Source organism: Cuculus canorus, chromosome 13 (genome assembly GCF_017976375.1).
Source record: "Cuculus canorus isolate bCucCan1 chromosome 13, bCucCan1.pri, whole genome shotgun sequence".
Classification (NCBI taxonomy): Eukaryota; Metazoa; Chordata; class Aves; order Cuculiformes; family Cuculidae; genus Cuculus; species Cuculus canorus.
The window spans coordinates 12,592,501-12,613,935 of record NC_071413.1 but is presented as its reverse complement, the minus strand read 5'-3'; the positions used below and the strand labels follow the sequence as shown (position 1 = coordinate 12,613,935).

General features: G+C 42.9%; 1 protein-coding gene and 1 long non-coding RNA gene across 19 annotated transcripts in view; both read left to right on the top strand.

Moving 5' to 3' along the window:
- LOC128853483 (uncharacterized) overlaps nucleotides 1–277 on the top strand; it is a 273,663-nt gene extending 273,386 nt beyond the window's left edge. For all 15 annotated transcript variants that reach the window (XR_008452039.1, XR_008452033.1, XR_008452034.1 and 12 more), the window contains one exon: nucleotides 108–277. This is a non-coding gene — a long non-coding RNA (uncharacterized LOC128853483). The remainder of the gene's footprint in view (nucleotides 1–107) is intronic.
- A 1,263-nt stretch (nucleotides 278–1,540) lies between these two features.
- SALL1 (spalt like transcription factor 1) overlaps nucleotides 1,541–21,435 on the top strand; it is a 32,308-nt gene continuing 12,413 nt past the window's right edge. Inside the window, exons 1-4 of one of the 4 annotated variants that reach the window (XM_054078775.1) lie at nucleotides 1,541–1,662; nucleotides 4,938–5,019; nucleotides 10,094–10,195; nucleotides 18,221–18,313. In XM_054078775.1, the coding sequence (XP_053934750.1) occupies nucleotides 18,238–18,313 (76 nt within the window). In that variant the 5' untranslated portion in view covers nucleotides 1,541–1,662; nucleotides 4,938–5,019; nucleotides 10,094–10,195; nucleotides 18,221–18,237. The other 3 variants (XM_054078777.1, XM_009558617.2, XM_054078776.1) reach the window with 3 other exon arrangements.

The following is a 21,435-nucleotide window of genomic DNA, read 5'->3' as shown; positions in this document are numbered from 1 at the left end:
TATGCTGCTCCCGGTAATTTACCTGATTACATGGAAGGAGCTGTAGATCTTTTTATAATTGCTGTTTTACTTTAAACATTGATTCTTTAGCTTCTCTATGTTTTCAGGTCATCACACCTCACTGGAGGTTTTCCTGATTTAATGAGCAACTCGGAAACCATAGAGAGGACCAGAGAGTGGGGGTCATTGTACATTCTTATATTTGAAAGCTGCTACATAGCATCCACAAGAGGATTCTTTGCACCTGCCTAGTTAAACTGGATATCCAATGTTATCTCTCCAGGCAAGTAAGATTCTGGCAATCACTGTAGTCCTATTTCATTTGTTCTCAGTCTTTTTGACACAAACACATTAATTCTCCCAAGCTCCTTTTGGCAGCTGTAAGAAGTTCTCTCTTTTTTTAATATGATTGATAATATTGAATATTTCTTTTAACCTTTTACTGCCATTCTTGAGCTATGTGATAGTTCCTCCATTCAGATGTTAATCTTCAGCATGCAGTAGCCCATCTTCCAATCACCTACTCATTACGGACCTCATTTGTAAAATGCTGCTATTTAATTTATGATTGCCTACAACGCTCTACCTTGCACTAGCCCTACAACGTATAATGTCATTCTCCCAACACTCCCACTGTCAAAGGTCACATAAAGCAAACCGTTGCTTTATACAAGAACTCCTAGTTTAACACAGAAGGAATGGCAGCCCTTGGGCAAAATCTGACTATACAGTTTCAGATGATGCACTGGAAAGAAATACGTTCTGGAAAGGGTGCCAATAATGCAAGTTCTCTGGTTCAATGCAGGAAATGACCCAACTGAAATGTACTGGCAAAAAATGTCACCATTTTCTTCACTTCCAATTTCTCAGGAAAAAAAAAAAAAAGGTTGTCTAAGGAGACACAAATACATAAAAACAAGACGACCTCCCAGGCTGACTTGAAATATGTTCAAACTACACATCCACTCCCTGCTCCCTAGAACCCAGTAAATATTTCTTTGGCCCCACAAAGTATTTTAGTCTGAACCCAGGAAACCTCAGATTGACCTTGGAAATAAGATTCCTCATTTTCAAAGTAAATGTCTCAGCCATATTAGTGGAGGAGTTGCCCTTTTCTCATTGAAATATATAAAACTTGTCTCTTTTGGCAAAAAGGGTAGATAATACTGTGGGGAACTGGTTGTTTTCCCAATTAACTGACCATAGGCTCTTTCAAACTCTTTTCCTCAACTTTCATACTTCAGTATAATGCTGGTGACAAGGTTAAAATATCTGTTCTTGGCCATTAAGGGAAGGGTTAAGCCCATGTTAAAGCTGTAGAGCCTGTCTCAACGCAGGTACACTGACCTACCTTGCTCAGCATCTGGCATGTCTCTACAGAGATTCTGTCTTCTCTCCATGTTGTATTGGATGGTTTAACAGCATTTGATGCTATAATGTCTTTTAGCTTATCTTGAATCCCATTTGAGATTTTAGATTTCATATGTCTGGATTTGATTAGGTTTGTCAATTTATTTTCTTCTGATGTTTTTCCCTTCTGCCAGCTGCATTAACTCCTCTTTCACTCAAGACAAGATCTCACTCCACAATACTGTACAAGGAAAATACAATTTTGAAACAGTCCTTGTGATCACCTTCTGACAACATCTGCCTTGTGTTCAGGTAAATAATTCTCAGGTCTGGTTAACAGTTCTCTGTAGAAAAGTAGAAGTGCAAGTTCCACATGGAATGTAAGGACAAGAAAGGTCTCCAACTCCTTTTCTGATGACGGGCTGATGTCTATCAACTGATACTGAAAGTTATTGTGACCACAGCCCTTCTTTTACTATCATAGCTACTTCCAGAACCTCAGACGTAACTGCCTTTTGTCCAACAGTCTTGTTCAAAACAATAAAGATGGACGCTTTGATTGTCGTCTACCATGTTAATTGAATTAAATTTGGCTTTAATTCTAACAAAAACACAAATGCAGTATTAGGTGTTAAATAAAATAAGGTCATGCTTTTTCCAAACGAGCCTTTTAGTTTTGATTGAGCTTGAGTTTCCCACCTGAGGCCAACCAGAAGCATTGAAATGCTGTCAGCTAATATTTCACAGAGGCTTCTGGTCCAGCACACCGGTGCAGACATCCAGCTGCCCGAGGTGCAGCCCTTATGCCCTCACCACGTCTGGCTGAATCCTCTGCGTGCTCAGGGTTTCACTAGGATGCAGGTTGTAGTCACGTGGCACGGATTTAAGAGCTCCATAGGGCTCAGGTAATATTCATACTTCTGAAAAGAACAATGATATCCAAATATAATGAACCTTTGAACTTTGTTATGTTTTTTGATATGTCAGTAAGTCTCAGATTTATAAAATCAAACCAGAACAAAACAAAAACGAGCCTTCTTTCATTCTGTTTTCTGATTTTGCACTAAATTGTCAGCAAAGCAGACTTTCTACCTATAAACACATGGCACACAACTCTGTGGGATTTTCCCACATTTGATGAACACAGATCAAGTCCATTTACTTGAGCACGGAAAATATTAAAATGACTCCCAGGTCTGTGTAGCGTAAGACACCTGGAGCACATTGCTGCCAGCAAGCTCCTGAGCTGCGGATACTCTGGCACACAGTCACAGGTCTGGGGACTGGGCCATATTTGACTCAGGTTATTGCATCTTTTGACACCTAAAGACATGTTTGCCTCTGACCCAGAAACATCTGCAATGTCAAACTATAAAAACGCGAATGGCCTTTTTTTTCCCCTTACTGTTATTTTTTCTTTTCTATTGAAAAGGGTTTTAAAAGGCCTATGAAATGTAAAGTTGCTTTTTTTTTTTGCCGTGAAACTCATTTCACTTTTTATTTGAGATGCATTTGTACCAAATTTCCATAGTTGAAAAACTAATACAATAACCCACTTTGAGAACCACAGTCCAAAGCACCGAGCACAGCACAGCCTGCGTGTCTCAGTGCTTGAGGCAAAGGGTGGAACCACCACAGTGGCCAGGCTTGTACTTACTCCCACCATTCACCCTGACTTTTTCTCACCAGTTTATATTACCTGCAAAATTCTTGCATATTCTGACATTTTTACCCACCAGGTCCTAATATTTGTTTCTTCTCTGCAGGACGAATTTATTCTGTGATTCTTATATGAGATATCAGTATACTAATATAAATTTAAGTCCTTCTTTCACCTTTCTTGTTATTATTTTATCCTGCAAGTATGCACACACATGTGTATATATATATATATTTTTTTTTTTACTTAATTTTGCTTACTAAATTTTGGCTGAAAACAAAATTTGAGGTGCGACCTTTCTGTGTGTCATTTTGCTCTCCTATAGAATGAATTTGCATGGTTTGTAGTAGAATGTGACTGTCTTTGGATCGCACTATAGAAAGCCACGGAATTCTTATTTTGACTTTTAGCTGTGGTATAATGTAGTCAATTTTTTGTTTCATTTAACATGAGAGGTAGTATATAGGGCAGAGCAGCATACTATGTTGATAGATGGGGTATTGCTGTGGTTGAGTTTGCCAAAATTAACACATTTCCAATTGGAAAAAAAAACTTTGGAAAAGTTTCTCTTTTCTGAGTACAGACATTTTATGTTAGAGCCTTAGAGCTAATTCTGTCTCTCCTAAGTTATAAACCCTTATGGATGTACCATAAAGATGTCCACCTAATGCAGAGAAAAGCAGATTAATTGATCACAGTAATATATTCTTATCCACTGAATAAGAGCATTCCACACATTGTTTCTTGTTTTGTTTCTGGCTTGTAAATCTTCATTGTAGAATACAAATGAAAATGACCCAAATATGTATTATTTATGAATAGGATTCTCAGATATTATGCCTTAGATTGATTGTGTTAGACAGGATATAACAGAAGCACAATAAGTCAATGAAAAATAAAAAGCAGCAAAAATGTTTCATGCTAAAAATGTAGTTCTAGTGACACCTCTTATATAAAGGACATTTCCAACACATTGACATTTATATTTATCATGGCTGTGGGTGATTTACAGTTGTCTGAGGTACTGAATATCAGGAATATCCATGCACATACACACCCCTTTTGAATGATGGTAAGTCATAGACTGCTGCATTGCCCCTTATACAGCAAGCTTTTCCTCCCCTTCTTATTTTTCTTCTCTAGCTTCAGGGAGGCAAAGGAAGCAGTAGATCAATAGGGTGTCTTGACTGAAGTTGCCTGCAGCACTTCCATTTCTCAGACTGGACACTGATGCTAACTATCAATAGCAATAAGAGGCTGTCTCAGACAGAATCAAGGCTGCTTCTTCTGCATGGCTGTCTGATGCTTACTGATAAACATCCTGTGCACAGGATTGCAACAAATAAACCATTTCAAGTGTGCAAACTAGCCACTGTCATTCTTCCTATCGATATTTGCTCTGGGGTGAAGGGACTGATAGTTATTTTCATAGTGCTGATAACACATTAGATAAAGGTACAGATGGATAATAGTACAAAGGCATAATGCTATAAAGTGTGGAAAGATCATTGATGAAATTCTGTGTTCCTGTAGAAACCCCGAGACAACAAAGGACAAAAATATTGACTTATGTTTAAACTACTTAAGAGAAGCTAGAGCTAAATTTAACTATTTTCTAACCTCTGATTTTTGGATAATGTTAACGAGGCTCTGCCAAGCTATTTTATTCAGCTGTTATTCATTTTTACCACTGCTCTGGATTTGCAAGTTTAGACTGGAAATGAAAGGTAACAGGGGCTGGAGGCACCCATGATCTAGGTGGGGAGACGTTGGGCAGCATTGTGGTTGCTTATCATCTAACCCGAGCTACACACCACACTAGTGGCTGCTAATTTTGGAAGAACTGAGCCTCTTTAGCCTTCCTCCCTGCAAAAAAAATCAATTTCTCAACTGATCTATAGCTCTGTCGTACATTCCTTGCTTTCAGCCTGAATAAGGATGAAGAATTGGGTTCTCACCCACCCACAAGAAATCACCAGCAAAATACCCTGGCCCAGATCCTCTTGGTGGTAAGTCTTGTTATAGCTCGGCTTAAGTCAGATATCCAGTGGAGTTATGCCAATTTGCATCAAATGAAGAGCTCACATGCTAGTGAGGGTTTATTTTTCTTTTAATTTTGTTTTAGCTGACTAGGGTGGGGGAAGTGATTCAGATGCTCTGCTGGAAAATCAACAGAGCCTTATTTCATATCCTCCCTCTGTGGAGCTCTAACCATTTACAGGAGCAAACAATTTGGCTCTGAGAGATCTCCAGCTTTATATGAAGTGGTGCTTTTCAGATTAGGAGGCTGGTTTTCTGAGGGAAATTTCAGTGATCCTTTTGAGTTTCAGACTATGACAAAGAAGATGCTTAAATAACATTTTTTTTCCTTCATAATAATGTTTATGTTAAATCTAACAAAGGCTGGTGGGTTTTATAGGATGAGAATATTCTGAAGATAGTTCCGATGTCAGTGAATGTTTAAATTAGGATAGTTGAGGAGAAAAGAAACCAGAGCTTCCAAGACTTTGGGGACACCAATTACATATATCCCTAGTAAAAATATTTGCATTAGAAGCCTCCTGACTATATATCTATGAATAAATTTATTGACTTTGAAGGAAGTGAAATAAAATGTCAACTGGAATTTAATTTTGGAAGAAAAAGGCAAAACCAAAACCACTACAACTTGCAGATTAATTACTTAATAGTAATAGTGATAGACATTTTCACTTTTTTTTCTTTTTGGCTCTGTACCCTATGCTGCAATCAAACTTGCCCACGACACAAAAGCAGTAGGGGGGTGGAACAGTTAATGCGTGCACTGCTCGGAAACACTGCTGTTATTAATTGTTCTCCAGTATAGAACATGTACATTTTACATTAATACTCTGATTAGTGAGACAGAGCATGCAGTTTCTAGCTAAGGAAGCTGGAATTTCAGAAATAGCTTGGCTCTTCACTTTGATTACTTTCTGGCTAAAAAGTTGGAGTCAAAGTAATTCATTTTGTAAACATTACTGGTCATTCATGTACAGTGCATTGCATGAATCAGTGTAGGACAGTCAGACGGGTGCCAGTCCAAAAGTCCAGCTGAAAATTACTGTTTCCCTGCACGAAGCAAGAAGGATCCTATCTGTACTCTTTACTCGGGCAAAATTCCCACTCCTAAAAACCGAAGGCTTCCTTAAGAAAGGTGAGAAGGGTCCTAACTATTTGCTGATGAGCAATCCACCCCCCAAACCCCAACAGTCAGCTTTCAACAAATATTTACAAAGCTCAGGGATACAGCTATAGCCTCAACATTTCAGCATAAATATGAGGCCACAACCTCAGCTACTCTAAATTGACGTAGTCCCATTGGCTTCAGTGGCATTACAGTGATTTACAATATCTGAGGTTCTCACTCCTTTTATTTTTTCCTCGATGCCTCTGACAGAGTATGCTCTACATACTTCTTTCAGCTAAAGCTGATTCATTTTAAAGTAAAAATTAAATTAAAAACCAAGGTCTTCATCCTGTTAAACTTTCTCCCAAATTTTAAGCGGGGCTTAGCCAAAGGGAATATAGGTTACAAAGGTGACCATGAGTTTTCTGTAGCACAGCAGTACTCAGCTAATTTGGGGTGCTAGGGCAGAAAGGCTTTAAAAAAAAATAATTGGCTTTTTTGTTAAAAAAGATGACATATATATGCACACAATTACATAAAATATGGTTTTACTGCCCCCACTGAAGAACTCTATTGCCTGTGTTAGTTTTAACAGCAGTTATGCAGAGATGTAAGTACATGGTTGTGTATTATAATATTTGTTTCTTAATGTCACCAGGCCGGAGTTCTTTAAAAAGATACGAAATCTTCAATTTTTCCCTAGTTTTTCAAGACGGGAAACATTAGTAAAGCATTTTTTGTTTCCAGTGGTAAGTGACTTGAAGCTGGAGACAAAGAAATGGATTGCCTTACATATTTGCTACACAAACACAGGGATTAATTTAAATGATTCCCCTAAATCAAAATAACTAGACTTTTTGGCAGCCTTTGAAGTTTAATGAATGTTTATTCTTTCCATCAAGTGTAGGTTTTGGGACACCCTGTAGGACCACTAAAACAAGATGATTTATATCTATTTACGTAAAATAGGCCAAAGCAGAGATGTTTGTATAAAAGTTATGAAGAAAATGCAAGTATTTAAAAGTAGTTAATATTTTGTTTAACAAATTCTAAGTTAAAGATGCAGAGTTGTTCCCACTGTGCGGATGATGTCTATACATTAGGGCCTATACATTAACTACAGTTCTGATGATTTCAAAAGTAGACTTGATGCTGAACAGGTCTCTCCCGTAGCTTGTATGCTCTCCTAGGTCTGGTTTCCACTCTTTTAGGGACACAGAAAAGCTAGCCTTGCTCTTATCTTTCAGAATACATTTGGAATTCCTTTCAAATGTCTCTTATCAAAGTTGACAAGAGGTACCTATTACTTACAGACATTTCAATGCAGGTTTTCAGTAGAAGAAAATTAAATCAAGTCATGAGATGTAATAAACCAGACATGGTATTTCCAAATACATTTTATTTCTTTCACGGCTAATACTTTTGGAAGTGCACTACTGAAATGCTGCACAAATGTAAAACCTGGTTTGCCTCTGATGACTGTGATTGACTAAAACAATAGGTAATATTCTCGGAGATATTTAGCTTCTGATAATTCAACCATCTAGACATTCCCTGAATTTTATTTTTCTTTTCTAGAGGGCTATTTTCACATGTACAGAAAAGCACCTTGAAAACTAGATATATTTTTTATCTAAAATTCACAGCATGCCTTGCTGTTAAATTGCCACCTTAGAGGCCTTTTTTTTTAAATTTCATTGAAAATGCATATTAAATCAAAGTGATAGACACATGTAATGTAAAATGTCTGTCAACAATTAGAATCCCAATTGGAAGTTTGTAAAGCATAACAATTTAAAATGAATTTAAATTGAGAGGGAAAGTTTTTAGATTGAGAAGGGAAGTTTTAGCCTGCACTATTGCGATTTTGTACAGAACAAATCCAGATTTTTTTTGCCCTTTTCTGAGTGAAAGAGAAATATGAGAGCCAGAGCTTCTAAAGCAGTTTGTCCACCATCATCTGTGAACAAACAGATTTATCAGTCAAGCATTTTAATTCTTTCTGCAATAAAGTCCAAATTATATTGTTTATTTGATTTTGAATGATATAATAAAGCAGTAAATATGCAAATAAACTGGTCTGATGTAAAATCATGTTACCCTGTCTAGAATAGCCCATGTTGGAAGGGACCTTGAAAGATCATCTGGCACAACCTTTCAGTTTCAAGGAACCTAGAATACATCGCGGTTAGGCCACTGGATAAAATTTGTGTGCAACGTATTGAAAGGTCCAACGGTTTTTTATTGGGATAGGGTAAAACCCTATCCAGTAACATCCATGTGGTTTGGGGAAAAAAATTGTTTTAAGGGAAACTTGATGAAATTTCTTTGTATTCTTCTAAGATGATGAGTTTTATGCACAAACCTTCTGGACATCCTGAAACCACAGGACCCACAGGCGAACAGGACCTCTGGAGCACTGAGGCCAAGTGTCTCCAAGGCAGTTTTACCCCTGATCGTATGACCCCACCGCCGAGGACTTACCTACCTAAATGAGGGCTAGGATGGGCGGTCAGAAGGATACAAAGTTTGAGGGGACACCTGGAGTTTCCCAAAGCCTTTGACTTAGCAAAATCTGGGGCTACGTTAAGGTTTATGGCTAATATTTATTTAATACAGTCTAAGCGCTTACAGTATGGTTTGTCATAAATTATTTTCAATTAATTTCAAATTTTGTAGCATATATTTCTTTTTTGTTTTATAACACGTTGTTTCCAAGCAGTATTGCATAATGTCATCTTTCTACAGTGAAAGTAGTATAATCTTGTAGATATACTTCAAGCACGGAACATTGCATTCTCTGTAGTGATACATAGTTCCTTTAAGCAAATACACTTCCAGTGCTGATATACTTGTGTATAATTCTTCCAGATTAAATTCTGGCTGTTTCTAGACATTCCAGTTATCACTTTGATTGATTTTATGAGAATGACAATAAGGAAGCAGAATAATAAGAAATGTGAAGCATATTCTCCAGTTCATTTCTGAGAGTTAATCCTATGAGAACTTTTTGTGGTGTCTTACTGATTACAATTATTCCAAAAATAATTGAGCGCTATCATAAAACAAACAAAAAAAAAAAGGATGGAAATTACCAGTTCCAAATTTTGTCTTTGGTTATTTAGTATTTACATCATCTTTGAGTAATCCTTTTGAAAAGCTGAGATTACCTGCGATTAGCAGATTTGAACAGGTGGTTTAAGGAGCTGTACTCCTGAAATGTCATAGTTGTTTTGCTTAGAGAAGCAGCGAGTGCTTTCCCAGTCACCAGCAAGCAATTCCTGCAGGCTTTCCTGAATATGGCAACCAGCATGAGTTACAGGATTTTGTTGCCTTAGGCAAAACACTAAGCACAGGCCCCTCACAACCCACAGTCGCTAGCGCAAGAAAGTGTTACTAAACATTTTGCAGCCCTATACAGCTGCGTGCTCCGAGTGGCAGCTGGTGGCAGTGCTGGACCTGAATGTAGATTTACCTATCTCTCCCCCATTAGGCTCACGTCCATCTCACTTTTTACCTTTGAACTGAGTTTACCTAATTGCTTCTGCTCGGTGTGACTTCCATCGCTGAACACGGGCAGGTCTTGTTCTACTTTAGAGCAATCCATTACCAGTGGGGCAAAGGAGCAGCAGGACTGGCAGCCCTTGAGAACGGCACCGCCTGAAATTGAATTTTGCTATTAGAAAATTCTAGAAGTGAAACAAAGAGTAAGCGAGTGATACTGCGTGAACAGAGTGAGTGCAGCAACGTTATTGTGTTGTAAGATTATACATACAGTGTCGAGGAGGACAGTACTGAAGGGGGAAGAGGGAATGGACTGTATTTATCCTTTGTTTAATTCCACTTAATTCAGAACATTAATAATGCGTTTTGCTCTGTGTTTTCATGAAAGACTTATTCTTGCGTATTATAGCTTTGCCTGTGCTTTCCTGCAGCATAAAAGTGGAAGCTGCTTCAACTGCAGAAGAAGCCAAGCTGAGTAAACTTTGGGAACAGAGCAAGTGACTTCAAGCCCCAAAATGTATGGGAGTGCAAAGGTATGCAGCTGCCAACTAAACATATTACGAGAGACGTGTTACTAAGTATGGTGTTTTACATGCTAACCATTGTCCTTGGTGTCTTCTCTAGATCTTTTTCTATGGAAAAGTTGTTTATGCTTGTCTAAAGTTAGTAATGGGCCTGATCTGGCACACTCACACAAATACAGCTCCTCTCAGCAATGACTTTGTGTAGACTGGGGGCTTAGACGCATATTTTATTTGCAAACAGCTGGAACAGCTTAAGAAGTTACCGTACCACGCACTGTTGCCCCATGCAGGAGATTTCCATCCCTTGCTGGTAGAGGATGTCATGCAAACATTTTTGCTAATGCTGGCGCAACGCAGACTGGGAGAGTCCACCCACTGACTGCCACGGCTCAGCTCGTGGGACAGTGTCTTACGGACATGGGGCAGTGACAGACGGTGGTCAGAACCAATGTATTTGATTATCACAGTTAGCCCCTCCTGGAAATTTGCTCATGTGCAGTTCTAGACAGAAACACCGCCCATGGTGCCCTGTCAATGCTCTGCTTCCTGCACAAAGATGAATTTCAACAGTAATGTGTTTAGGATTGGCCATTTGCATTGCAAACTTCTGAGGGCAAGAAAAGTGGCTTTTCATCATCTCAGAAGTGAGTATATGATGGATCCTTGAGCTTTACAAATGGAAGCAGAATAAGCACTGGTGTTTGATCTAAGTTCTTCCTAAATGTACTATGATTCTCACCTTTTCGCTTTGCCTGTCGCAGTATGTATATGATGTAATGATGGTTGAATTTGGGCTACATTTGTCTCTGCATGTATGATTTTTGCAACGAACGCCTTTAGTATGATCTAAAATTTACCCAAGCTTTACATTCATATTCAGGCGGTGCTTCTAGGGTGTCAGTGGCTAGGAGCAAGCTGAGATGAGCTTTATGATTGTGTACAGTTCAGAGGAGAGCCAGCTAGACTGCAGAAAGCTGCTTACAACATGCAAATAAATGTTTTCTGCAATCCTGGACACTCCATTTGAAATGGAGTTTGAGGTTCTGTGAGGGAGGATCCTCACATAGAATATGTAACTCAGGATGAGATTCAAGAAATACTTTGTACCGCCAGGCTGAAAGTTCAAGCTTGCCATATAAAGCACATAAAGGATGGAAACAATTTTTCTAACCCCAAACCTGGTTTCTGGATTTGTGAGGAAGAGTCTTTTTTACGTCTCTTTTTGAGGATTGCTCTTTGAATCTTGTGACTTGAGCTTTTCTTACAGAAGGGGAGGGGAGGAAATCGTAAGTTTCATTTTCGAGGTGGTAACTGTGTGATCTTGAGTTTATGGAGCGGTAGTTTTCAAGGCTATCTCTGGTTTGCTGGTATAGTATCTGCTGATGGTTCAGTAAGAGCTGGCAGCTCAGGGCTCAACTCTTCACTTCCTTTCCCCGTGCAGAAATATTCTAAGAAATGAGAAACTCCTGGAGTTACTTTCTCAGGTAGGCAATGGCTGCTGTTGCCATCTGAACATTAAGGGGTCATTAATGGGAAGAAAACTGCAGAAATGTATCTGGAGGGTCAGATTGCTCCACGAGGAAACGGGTGCCTCCCACAACCCAGGCGGTGCATGTGCGGCTCTGTTAACAAACATCCTTGCACTCGGAGGGGATGTGTTTTGCACACTGCCATTGCAGACCAATTCTATTAACAGGCTGGCCCAAACTGGGCAGAAAAGGTGGATTGTGAGAACTCTGCTTAGCTCAGGCATGGAAAGCAGAACTTTATTCGCGAGGTATTTACTTTATTGCACTTAGTGGCTGCCAAGCCAGCTTCTTGTGTTGATGTAAAGAGCATGACAATTTTCACATTGTAAACACCATACATTAATCAGGGCACCTCAATATTATGCAAACAAAACGTATGTACTTACAAATACTTCCACTGTATTTGAATCAAAAATATGTCATGAAAATTAGAGGGGTTGTCGGGTTCATTTCATCAGTCAAGAAAGTTGGGACTCTACAGGCAACAATTTCCCCTGAGGTCTGAGACATGTTTATCCCATAATCGCTGCATATTCTCCAGATTAAAATGAAACCTTAAAGCATAAATAAAAATGTACACTCTGTAAATCTGGCTTGGCATTGAAAATCTTTTTGTGACAACAACAGGTCTTACTTTGTTAGGTGATTACCCTGTAGAAAATCATCTGTAGGTTCTATTTCAGAGAAAATTGCCCTGTGAAATTTTGGCTTTGTATTTGTGTTTTGACAGACTACAGAATTTTTGCGTAATTCTTCGTCAAAAGTAAGCAACTCTTAAGGTTACGCTTTCTTATGAACACATATTTTTACTTAAATAGCCTGGTAAATATACCCCTCAGTCCTATTCCTTCAGCTGCTTGTCAATGGCTCCCACTCCCGTATTTTATACTGTTTTAAACAGTACTTTGATAAAAAAATGACAGCTATGATAATTTGGGGGTTTTTTTTGAATCAACACTAAGGTTCTCATATAGATACCAGGGCGTGCAGAGATTCTGACTGCGAAGGTTTCCTGCTGTACAAAGACACTTTTCTTAAAGCGAGATGTTTGGAGGAAATCTTGACTGATAGCTAGTTATATCTCATCAGCCAATATCAGATGTATTTTTTCATGACTCTTCTTTTGACATGTACATATTTCAGTGTCTCTTTTTTTTCTTGTTCTACTCAGAGTTATTTCTGTGATGAGAGACATCACAATATGTCTTTGGAAGACGGCTTTGCAGCCCAGAATGTTTTTTAAAATTTGTATCTAAAGCTGCAGAAATCTCTGTCACTTCATTTCTAAACTTCTGGTTTTCTGCTGGAGGCAGATGGTGGTTTTATATGGCTGTAATACACCAGGATATATATTAAAAAACCCACCACCACCAAACAAACAACAACCGAAAAAAACCAACTGAAAACTGGGATGCAAAAGCATGTGGCTTGCAGGAAAAAAACTCTCTGTGGCATTGAATAAAACTGTTGGTTCTCTACAGAATAGACTTATTCTGTCCATATATGATGACCGCTGTGTAACAAACTGGTGGGAAAGACCTCTGACCTGAGCAGCCCACCGGAAATACCCTCTAATGTATTTCTTTCACCTACAAAAAAAGGTGTATAAACGATAAAGTGATACCTTGGAATCAATAATAAAATTGAAATCAAGACGTATTATCAAGTGTACGATACTTGATTTTTAAAAAGCTTATTTTTTTAACATGAGAAATAAGAGATTTTGCTATAAAACAAAAAATCACTTAGAAGAAATAGTGATAGTCTTGAGGATTTGAGAGTATTTGTAATTACTAGGACTCTCCGTGATCTCTGTGTAGTCATGTAAAAGTGCATGGAAGTTCTTTTGCAGTGCTGCATATTTATCTTTCTGTGAGGGTTTTTTTTCTGCTGTGTGGGTTGTATGTACAGAATAGTTGCCCATACACTGATGTGGGATATTGCTGGTATATTTTTATTCCTCGTTTTTTTTACTCTCTTGCCTGAGAAAGAGGATTTTCCATCCAGCTTGTTTACTTCATGATTTACGTCTAAATTGACAGAGTCCTTCGGAGGCATTCGTGTTAAATTTGAAGCAAACGTATTTAATGCTCGTGTTGTAATAAAACAGCTAAAAGAGCAGATTAAAAAGATATGCACAGAGGGGTCTGATTGATTGAAGGATTGATTTTACTACTTTTCCCGTAGGTGGGTAGTGGTGGCTGTAAATCTCTTGATAATCATTTCAGAAGCACCTTCATCAATAAACTCAAAAGGGACAGCTAGGTGTAAAAATTTGCCAGCCATCAGGTCAAACAAAAGGCAGCAAATGTGTAAAGGAAGAACCGAATTAAATAATCCCACCTTGGCTGGTAATGGCATTAGTCATAATCATTTTTATCTCGAGGGTGGGGGAGTTCCCCCGAACACTGTGATTCTCTGCGATTTGGGGGAGAGAGAGAGAGAGGGGAGGCTCTTTCCTTCTATTTTTTTCCCCTGTTTTTCCCTTGGCTCAACCCGTATTGCTTACTATTCAATTATGCGGCTAAAAGCTTGTGTTTGAGAGCAATGATCAATTATTAGTTGTCAGTAATAATGGAGCAGGATTCAGTTCTGGTCCTTCCCCCACTTCTTTATTTTTTTTTTTCCAGTGGAATTATCATTAGAAAGTAAAACAAAAAAAAATAAAGGGGAGGGGGGAAAGGAGAGAGAAAAGGGGGGGTTGGAGGCTGACAGCGTGTCCTCAAAAGGACTCATACCTAAACCTACAGAGTCACAGGACTTGCAATGCCCATATTGAATAGCTATTGATAATAAAACAATTCCAGAGAGGTGGTGCTCGCTGCCCCTGGGTAGCTGCGCCCCAGGACCGCCTCAAAAGTTTATTATATATCGGAACACAAAGCCAAGTTCCCAGCTGACTGCAGCATCTGGAAAGCCCCTAATTACACACATTTCCAAAATATATGTAACCTGTGTTAGCTGAGAAACGGCTCGAGAGGTCAGCTGGAGCGGCGGCTGAAACTCCTGGGCAGCGCAGCTTTTTTAGTTAGAAAAGGGGCAAAAGCGGAACACAGGAGAGAAGAGAGGGGAAAAAAAGAAAAGCCAGCGACTACCCTGCTACCTGAAAAGCGGGTGTGTTTTTTTTTTGCCGTGTGCCGATGGGACTGGTTCGATGATGCCGAGAAAGCGCTCTCTCGGCGGCTCAAGGTTGGGCTGCCCCGGCGGCAGCGCTGCCCGCGGGAGAAACCGCCTCCCAATAGGGAATCAATGGGATCTGCCCCCCGGATCGTTATTCGGGGTGTATCAGAACTATGTGGGGCTCGTGGAGCTTTTAACCCCCGCGCGTGAAGGGGGTTGAGCCTGCTCGCAAACCTTAATAACAATAATCCAGTCTGGTGCGTTGCATCTCATTGAAAGCGTCTCTCAGCAGAATGAACTGCAAATTATCCCCTGTTTACCATCTCCCTTCAGTGCTCATCTCAATGAACTGGAGATCGATCCCCACCACGGGTGTCTTTCCAGCCAGGCTGATTTGCATTGAAGCACATTAGAAAGCCTCCCACCTCCATTAAAAAGAATAATCGGGGGGGGGGAACAAAAAAAAAAAATAAATCTGCAAGGTGTGGCGGGGAGGGAAAAATATCTGTCACTGTCATGTGGAGCTTCGAGAGGGAAAACCCAAGATCAGAGTATTTACGCTTGTGAACTCTCACAACTTCTGTTAGAGACAATGACGTTTAATTGATGTATTGCTATCAACAACAATAAAGACCGATTTTTCTCTAGCCCTGCCAATGCTGCTCTGCCCCCACCCTTTCCCCACCCCTCCCGGCCCCCAGCGAAGGAGAGGAAAACAAACAATAAATAATCAAGCGGTCCTAGATGAAATACCAGGCGTCGCTTTATACACTAGCGAGGGAGGAGAGAAACGAAAAAAAAAAAAAAAAAAGTTGTAAAAACTTATTTTCTCCAGATTAATTTCTTTTTCTTTAAACCAGTTTTTTTTTTTTCCTTCTTCTTCTTGTTGCTATTTAATTACCAGTCCACGGCCGCCTTTTTCCAGCCACGAAGCAAAGGTACTGCGCATCTGGGGAAATTAATCTTAAGCTTAATCGACAAATGTATAATGAAATTGTAAACGCGAATAATTTCGGGAGAGCGGCTAGCTTAGAAACCGTGGGAAGCTGATGGAGTGATTGATACAGGTAAAAATACAGGCACGGATGTGTAAATAGATCCGCGTGGGTATTTTGTGTGCATCTGCGTGTGGATAGCTCTAAGTAACGGGTGCGTTTCCGTACGTTCAGGTTCGGTTTCTTTCCCGCTGTCTCAGGGTAAGGCGGGTGACAGCCTGCGCCGAGTGTATCCATCTCTGCCGAAACATCTCTTTAAATATTCAGTGAAAAATAATGTCATGTGAAGTACCACCTATAGCAACGTTATTATCTTCATTCTTCAACATCATCCCGGCTGATAGCTTCGTTTGTCTTTTTTTTTTTTTTTTTTTCCCTCAAAATCTACTGTACCAAATGCTGCGGGGAGGGAGGGGGTTCGCCCTGTGCAGAAATGAAAAGAAGCGTCAGTGACCACTTCGCAACGCCGCCTAAATACCGGAGTGGCACCTGGGAGGCTTTTTCGGTTCGTATGCGCGCGTTTGTTTGGGTTTTGCGGCTCTTGGGTTTTTTCACCCTTCTTGCTGAACGTTTTACAGTCTCTTTCGTTTAATAACGAGAAGAAAACGCGAGAGAGCCCGTTCCTCGAATGGGAAGATTTCTCCCTCTCTCCCTTCTCCCCTCGCTCGCTCTCTAGGTTTTACCGGCTCATTTGAAATTGAAATGAGTTGCATCTGATCAGCCTCTTGCTTTTACAGAGAGTTTGTTAATATTAATACGGGAAAAAGGAGTAGCTCCTATAGAAGAGTAAATAATCCAGCGGGGCGAGTGGGAGGAGAGAGCACTAGATGGGTCAGGGTGGAGGAAAAGAAACCGCCCGCGTTCTCGCTTCTCTCAGTTCAGCTTATTTTACGGAGTAACTTTTCTCGCCCGGGTGCCCCGCGGAGCGGTGCGGAGAGCGGCCACTCGCCCTCGGCGAACGCTTATCTTTGGAAAGACGAGATGTTAAACCCAGCACCGCCTGTAGCCGCTTTGCAGCTCCTCTTTTTTTATTTTCAAGATCGCGCAGTTTGTTTGTAAAGAGGTCCTTTCCTCTCGCACTAACACCCGCGCGGAAAAGTTGGATGCGGGCTGCACCGCGCGGCCCCGGAGACGGGAATACTTTAGGTCTGGGTGCTAAGCGAGACCCAAGGGAGCCGCGGGGGTACCGCAGCGGCCGGTTCGGCTCTGCCCGGAGCCCGCGGAGCTGCTGCTGCCGCTCCGCCTGCGCGCACAACCCGCGGCGGGGCGCGCGTCCGAGGGGGGGGACACGAAAAGTCGAGGAGGAGACTCCCACGGGGGGCTCGGAGGCAGCCGTGGCGCCGGGAGGGGCAGGGGGAAGGCGGGGGGGGTGGTGGGGGGGTGGCAGCGGGGCCGCGGAAGGGGCGCGGAGCCCCGGCCCCGCCGCAACGGCCGCTCCCGGGCGGATCGAGGCCGGCGCAGCCAACCGGCGGGCGGGGGCGGAGCGGCAACCGGCCCGCCCGCCGCTCCCAGCGCAGCCCTAATTGTCCTGGGAATGTGTGAGGTACAAAACAAACCCTTCCTATTTTCAGCACCCCTCGGGCCCGTGATATATGGAAAGAGAAAGGGGAGGGAGGACCGGGTGAGAGCTGGCGGAGGGCAAAAATGATTCTTTATTTGCAAATGCGGGGAAAAGAAAAAAAAAAACAAAACCCAAAACACCCGAAACTTTAATATTTTTTTGCAGGCGGGACGGAGCGAGCGGCACCGGGGGCTCTCGCGGTGCAGGCACTTGCCCCCCCCCCCCCCCCAGCCCGCTGCTCCCCGTGCATGCTCCCCTCCATCCAGTATCGCTTTCCCTGCCCTCCCTCCGCCGCTCCGGGCTCCGGGAGAGGCGGCAGGGAAAAGCTTTAAAAAATAATTAAAAAAAAACCCCAAACAAACTAGAAAAAAGTGAAATGTAGCGCTCAAAACTAAAAGAGGGGGTGCGGGGAGCCCGTCGGGGCTGCAGGAAGGGGAGAGGGGAGACACATTCCTATAGTAACCGGGATGGTGCGGTGCAAGCCCGGCTGGTTGCTAAGAGGGTTAAACTGTATCCAAACAGCTTTGGGGAAATCCAGCCCCTTCTCCTGCCACATGGATCGACTCATTGGGTGGGAGCGGCGGAGAGACAAGGGTCTCCAGCAAATCAGCGCCTAATTGATTAAGGCGAGCTGGTTTGAATAGAGCTGGCCATGTGCCAATCGCCTTTCAAAGAGCCCCTCTATGATTAATCGCAATGCATTATTGATAATCATAATTATAGCAGGACACATGCGCGGTGCGCGGAGGATCGGGGAGGCTGGGGGGGGAGGCTCGATTTCCGTAATTTTGAGAAGATTTTTTTTTAGTAATTTTTTATTCTGCCCCAGCTGATGTTTGAGCCAGCATGTCGCGGAGGAAGCAGGCGAAGCCTCAGCATTTCCAATCCGACCCTGATCTGGCCTTGTTATCCCAGCGAAATGGTGAGTTCTTCTCCTCTTCCCTCGCACACATTTTTAACACAAACACACACAAAATGGATCAACTTACCTTGCGGGGAGACGGGACCGCGGCGGAGCGGGACAGCCGGAGTTACCCCGTGGGGGGGGGCGGGTGTCCTTCTGGGGTTTTTGGTCCAAGTTCTTGGGTTTTTAATTTTTTTTTTTTTTTTAAACTCAGCGTTTTGTTCCCCTCTGTTTCTTAACGAAACTCCAAACTCTTTCTGGGTTTTGATGCTTTCTCTCCGCCCTCCCCCCGCGGGGCGGTCTGGCAGCCTGAGCCCGGGGGAGACGGCTCCGCGCCTTCCTCCGCGCCCCGCGGAGCTGCGGAACAAAGTGGAGCTGCTTCGGGGCGGCTCATTCCGGAGCCCCGCGGGACGGATGCCCCGTCCGGCCACTCGCCTTTCCACGCCGACCCTCGAAAAGGGCGGAAAACCCCCCTCGGGCAGTTACTTTTGAGTTCCCCCCCCCCCTCCCGCCCCCCCCGTTCCTGCAGCGCTCCCGCACCCCCCGCGCCCCGCCGGGCAGGGGACGCGGCCCCTCCGCCCGCACCGACAGCTTCCTGCAGGCGGAAAAAGTCGCCTCCGCGCCGGGACGCGGAGGGGATCGCCCCGTCCCGGGAGCTGCCGGGCTGCTCCGGGCAGGGGCTCCGCCGGCTCGGGACCTGCGGGCAGCGCAGGGCGGGTTTTCTCTCCCTGAGGGTTGTTTTCTCTCCCTCAGCTTGTGTTTCTTTTTTCTTTTTCTTTTTTCCCCTCCGTCTTCCCCTCCTCTCCACTTCGGTGAGCGAGGAATAAGCGCTGGCTTTGTGTCCGGCAGGATTTGGAGAGGGAGCGTGTGAAATATCTCCCCCCCACACACACACCCGCCCCCCATTTTCTCCCCCTTCCTGCCCCCCAGCAGAAGGGGGCATTTCGGCGGGGACGCGCCCTGCCCGTACCTGCACCGGGACGACAAGTGGTGGGCGAGAGCCGAAGCCGGGGTTCGTCCATCCGGGGGGGGGGCAGCGACCCCCCCCGCGCCCGCCGCCCCGCGGGGCAGAAGCGCTCCGGGCGGGCAGGTAAGGGGGGAGGCCCCTCGCATGGACCTCGGCTTCCTCCCCCCGACAGCTTGCCGGGGAACCACCGTGCCGGGGTCCCCCGAGGCTTCCCCGCGAGCGGCGGGACCCACCGCGGCCAGAGGGTCCCGGGCTCCGCGCGATGAAAACCCCGTCGGAAAGTTTGCGGGGTGTTGCCCTGCCTCTGCGAGCGCTTCCCCGGCTTCCCAAAATCCCTGGGACGCTCTTCTTAAACCTGCAAATATCTCAGCGTTCCCTTCGCGAGGCTCTGCCGAAACGTTCCTTCAAAGTCATTGGGTTCCTGGGAGGCGCCTTGGTTGGGTTTGTGTTTTTTTTTCAGCCGAGTTTTGGGCGCTTTGAGTGCGCTCGAGTTTTTGCCGTTTCCACCGCGTAATCCCCTTCCTCATCTCTGTAAGAGTATTTATTTTCCTTCCGATGTTGTTTCTGCTTCTTGAAGTTTGGGGCAGGACTTGGTGGTGAGGGGGGAAACGTTAGGGTTTTATCTGAGTTTCGTCCGCTTCCTATGAAAGGTTTTGGAACTTCTTAAAGTGAGCGGAGAAAGGGAAAGCAGAAATGGAAATTATCTCGCTGGGAAAGAAGAGGGGGATTTTTCACATCTTTGCTTTGTACGGGGGTATCTTTTGACGTTCGCTGCCTTATTTCTGGGTTTGGTCGATGGAACCGATCAAACCACCTCCAGCTGTCCTTTTTAAAAATAGCCGTTTTATTCCTTTTTTTTAGTCTTTTGATCTGATTTTGCACATCATTTTCAAATGAAAGACAGTGGGAGTGTGAGAAAGGAATGTTAACTGAGCAGCTTTCCTGCCTGTTGCTAAAGGATGTACTTGGAGTGAGTTGGATTTTGCTTGAAACGATTGCATGGAAGTGAAGCTTTGCTTTACTTTGTGTGGCTTTTGTAAGTTAAATAAGTAAATGACGAAGTTTATTATTATTTTTTAAAAATACGGACCCGTTTCCTAGGAAAAGCAGTGTGCTTTACCCTAAAATCTGTAGGAGCCTCCCCCCGCCCTTCCCTAGTAATGGTTTTAAGGTTATGCCTGGTATACATGGTTAGACGATAAGTTTCGAGTAAGTTGCCTAGAGGGTGTGTTTTGTAATGGTGTTTCAGGATTCAGAACGTTGTAATAATATTAGCATAGAGCTTCCCTCCGCCTTTCCGGGGTCCCCAGCCCTGGCACCGGCTCCTCACTCCAGCAAGACAGGGTGGGTGAGCTGTGGGGAGGATGGCTTTGCATTGTACGCCTCGAAATTGCAAGAAAACCCCCTCGAAATTCCAAGCGCTTCTTTCTTCTTTCATACCGTGAATTGAGGTTTGCTAATTCATCTGCAGTTTGTGCAGGGTTCAGGCAAATGTAGCATTGCTGGTCCTTGCAGGCACTTGCAGTGAGGTTCTGCTGGGCAGTGTTTTGGGCGAATAAATAGAGTGGTCCCTTGAAAATTTCTTTCATCTGCTTTAAATTCTGGTTTGTTAAACTTTCTGCTATGGTTTCATATCTAAAGATCGATAGGAAGAGAAAGTTCTTCAAACTGCACCAACATATTTTTTTTTACATATATATATATATATATATATATCTTTTTTTTTATTTTACTGCTTTCTTTTCTGTTTTAAAGTTCCCTCTTGTAGTTCCCTCTAGCCAGGAAGACTTTCTACTTAAAATGTATTTTTGGTGCAGTCAGGGGGTGAGTGAGTTTAACCTTTGTAAAATCCCATGCATGTGCACATTTGATAAAGTTCGTATTGGATTAACCAGAACAGCTCTCAGATTAATAGCAGAAATTACTTACAGCGTAAATTATATTCAACAAGTAACTAATTACTGGTAGGAAGTGGGCAGGAGATTGTGGGATTATTTCCTTTTGTTAATAATTCCAGACGTTTTCGTGACATTTTAGGTTGGTTCTTTTTTTTTTTTTTTTTTTTGGTGGGTTGGAATTGCATTGCCAATTGTAAAAGAATTTTCTTGGCGCGTAATTTTCCAAGGCAAAATTTATATCAGAAAATAAATTGGCCAGACTTTGAGGGAGAGAA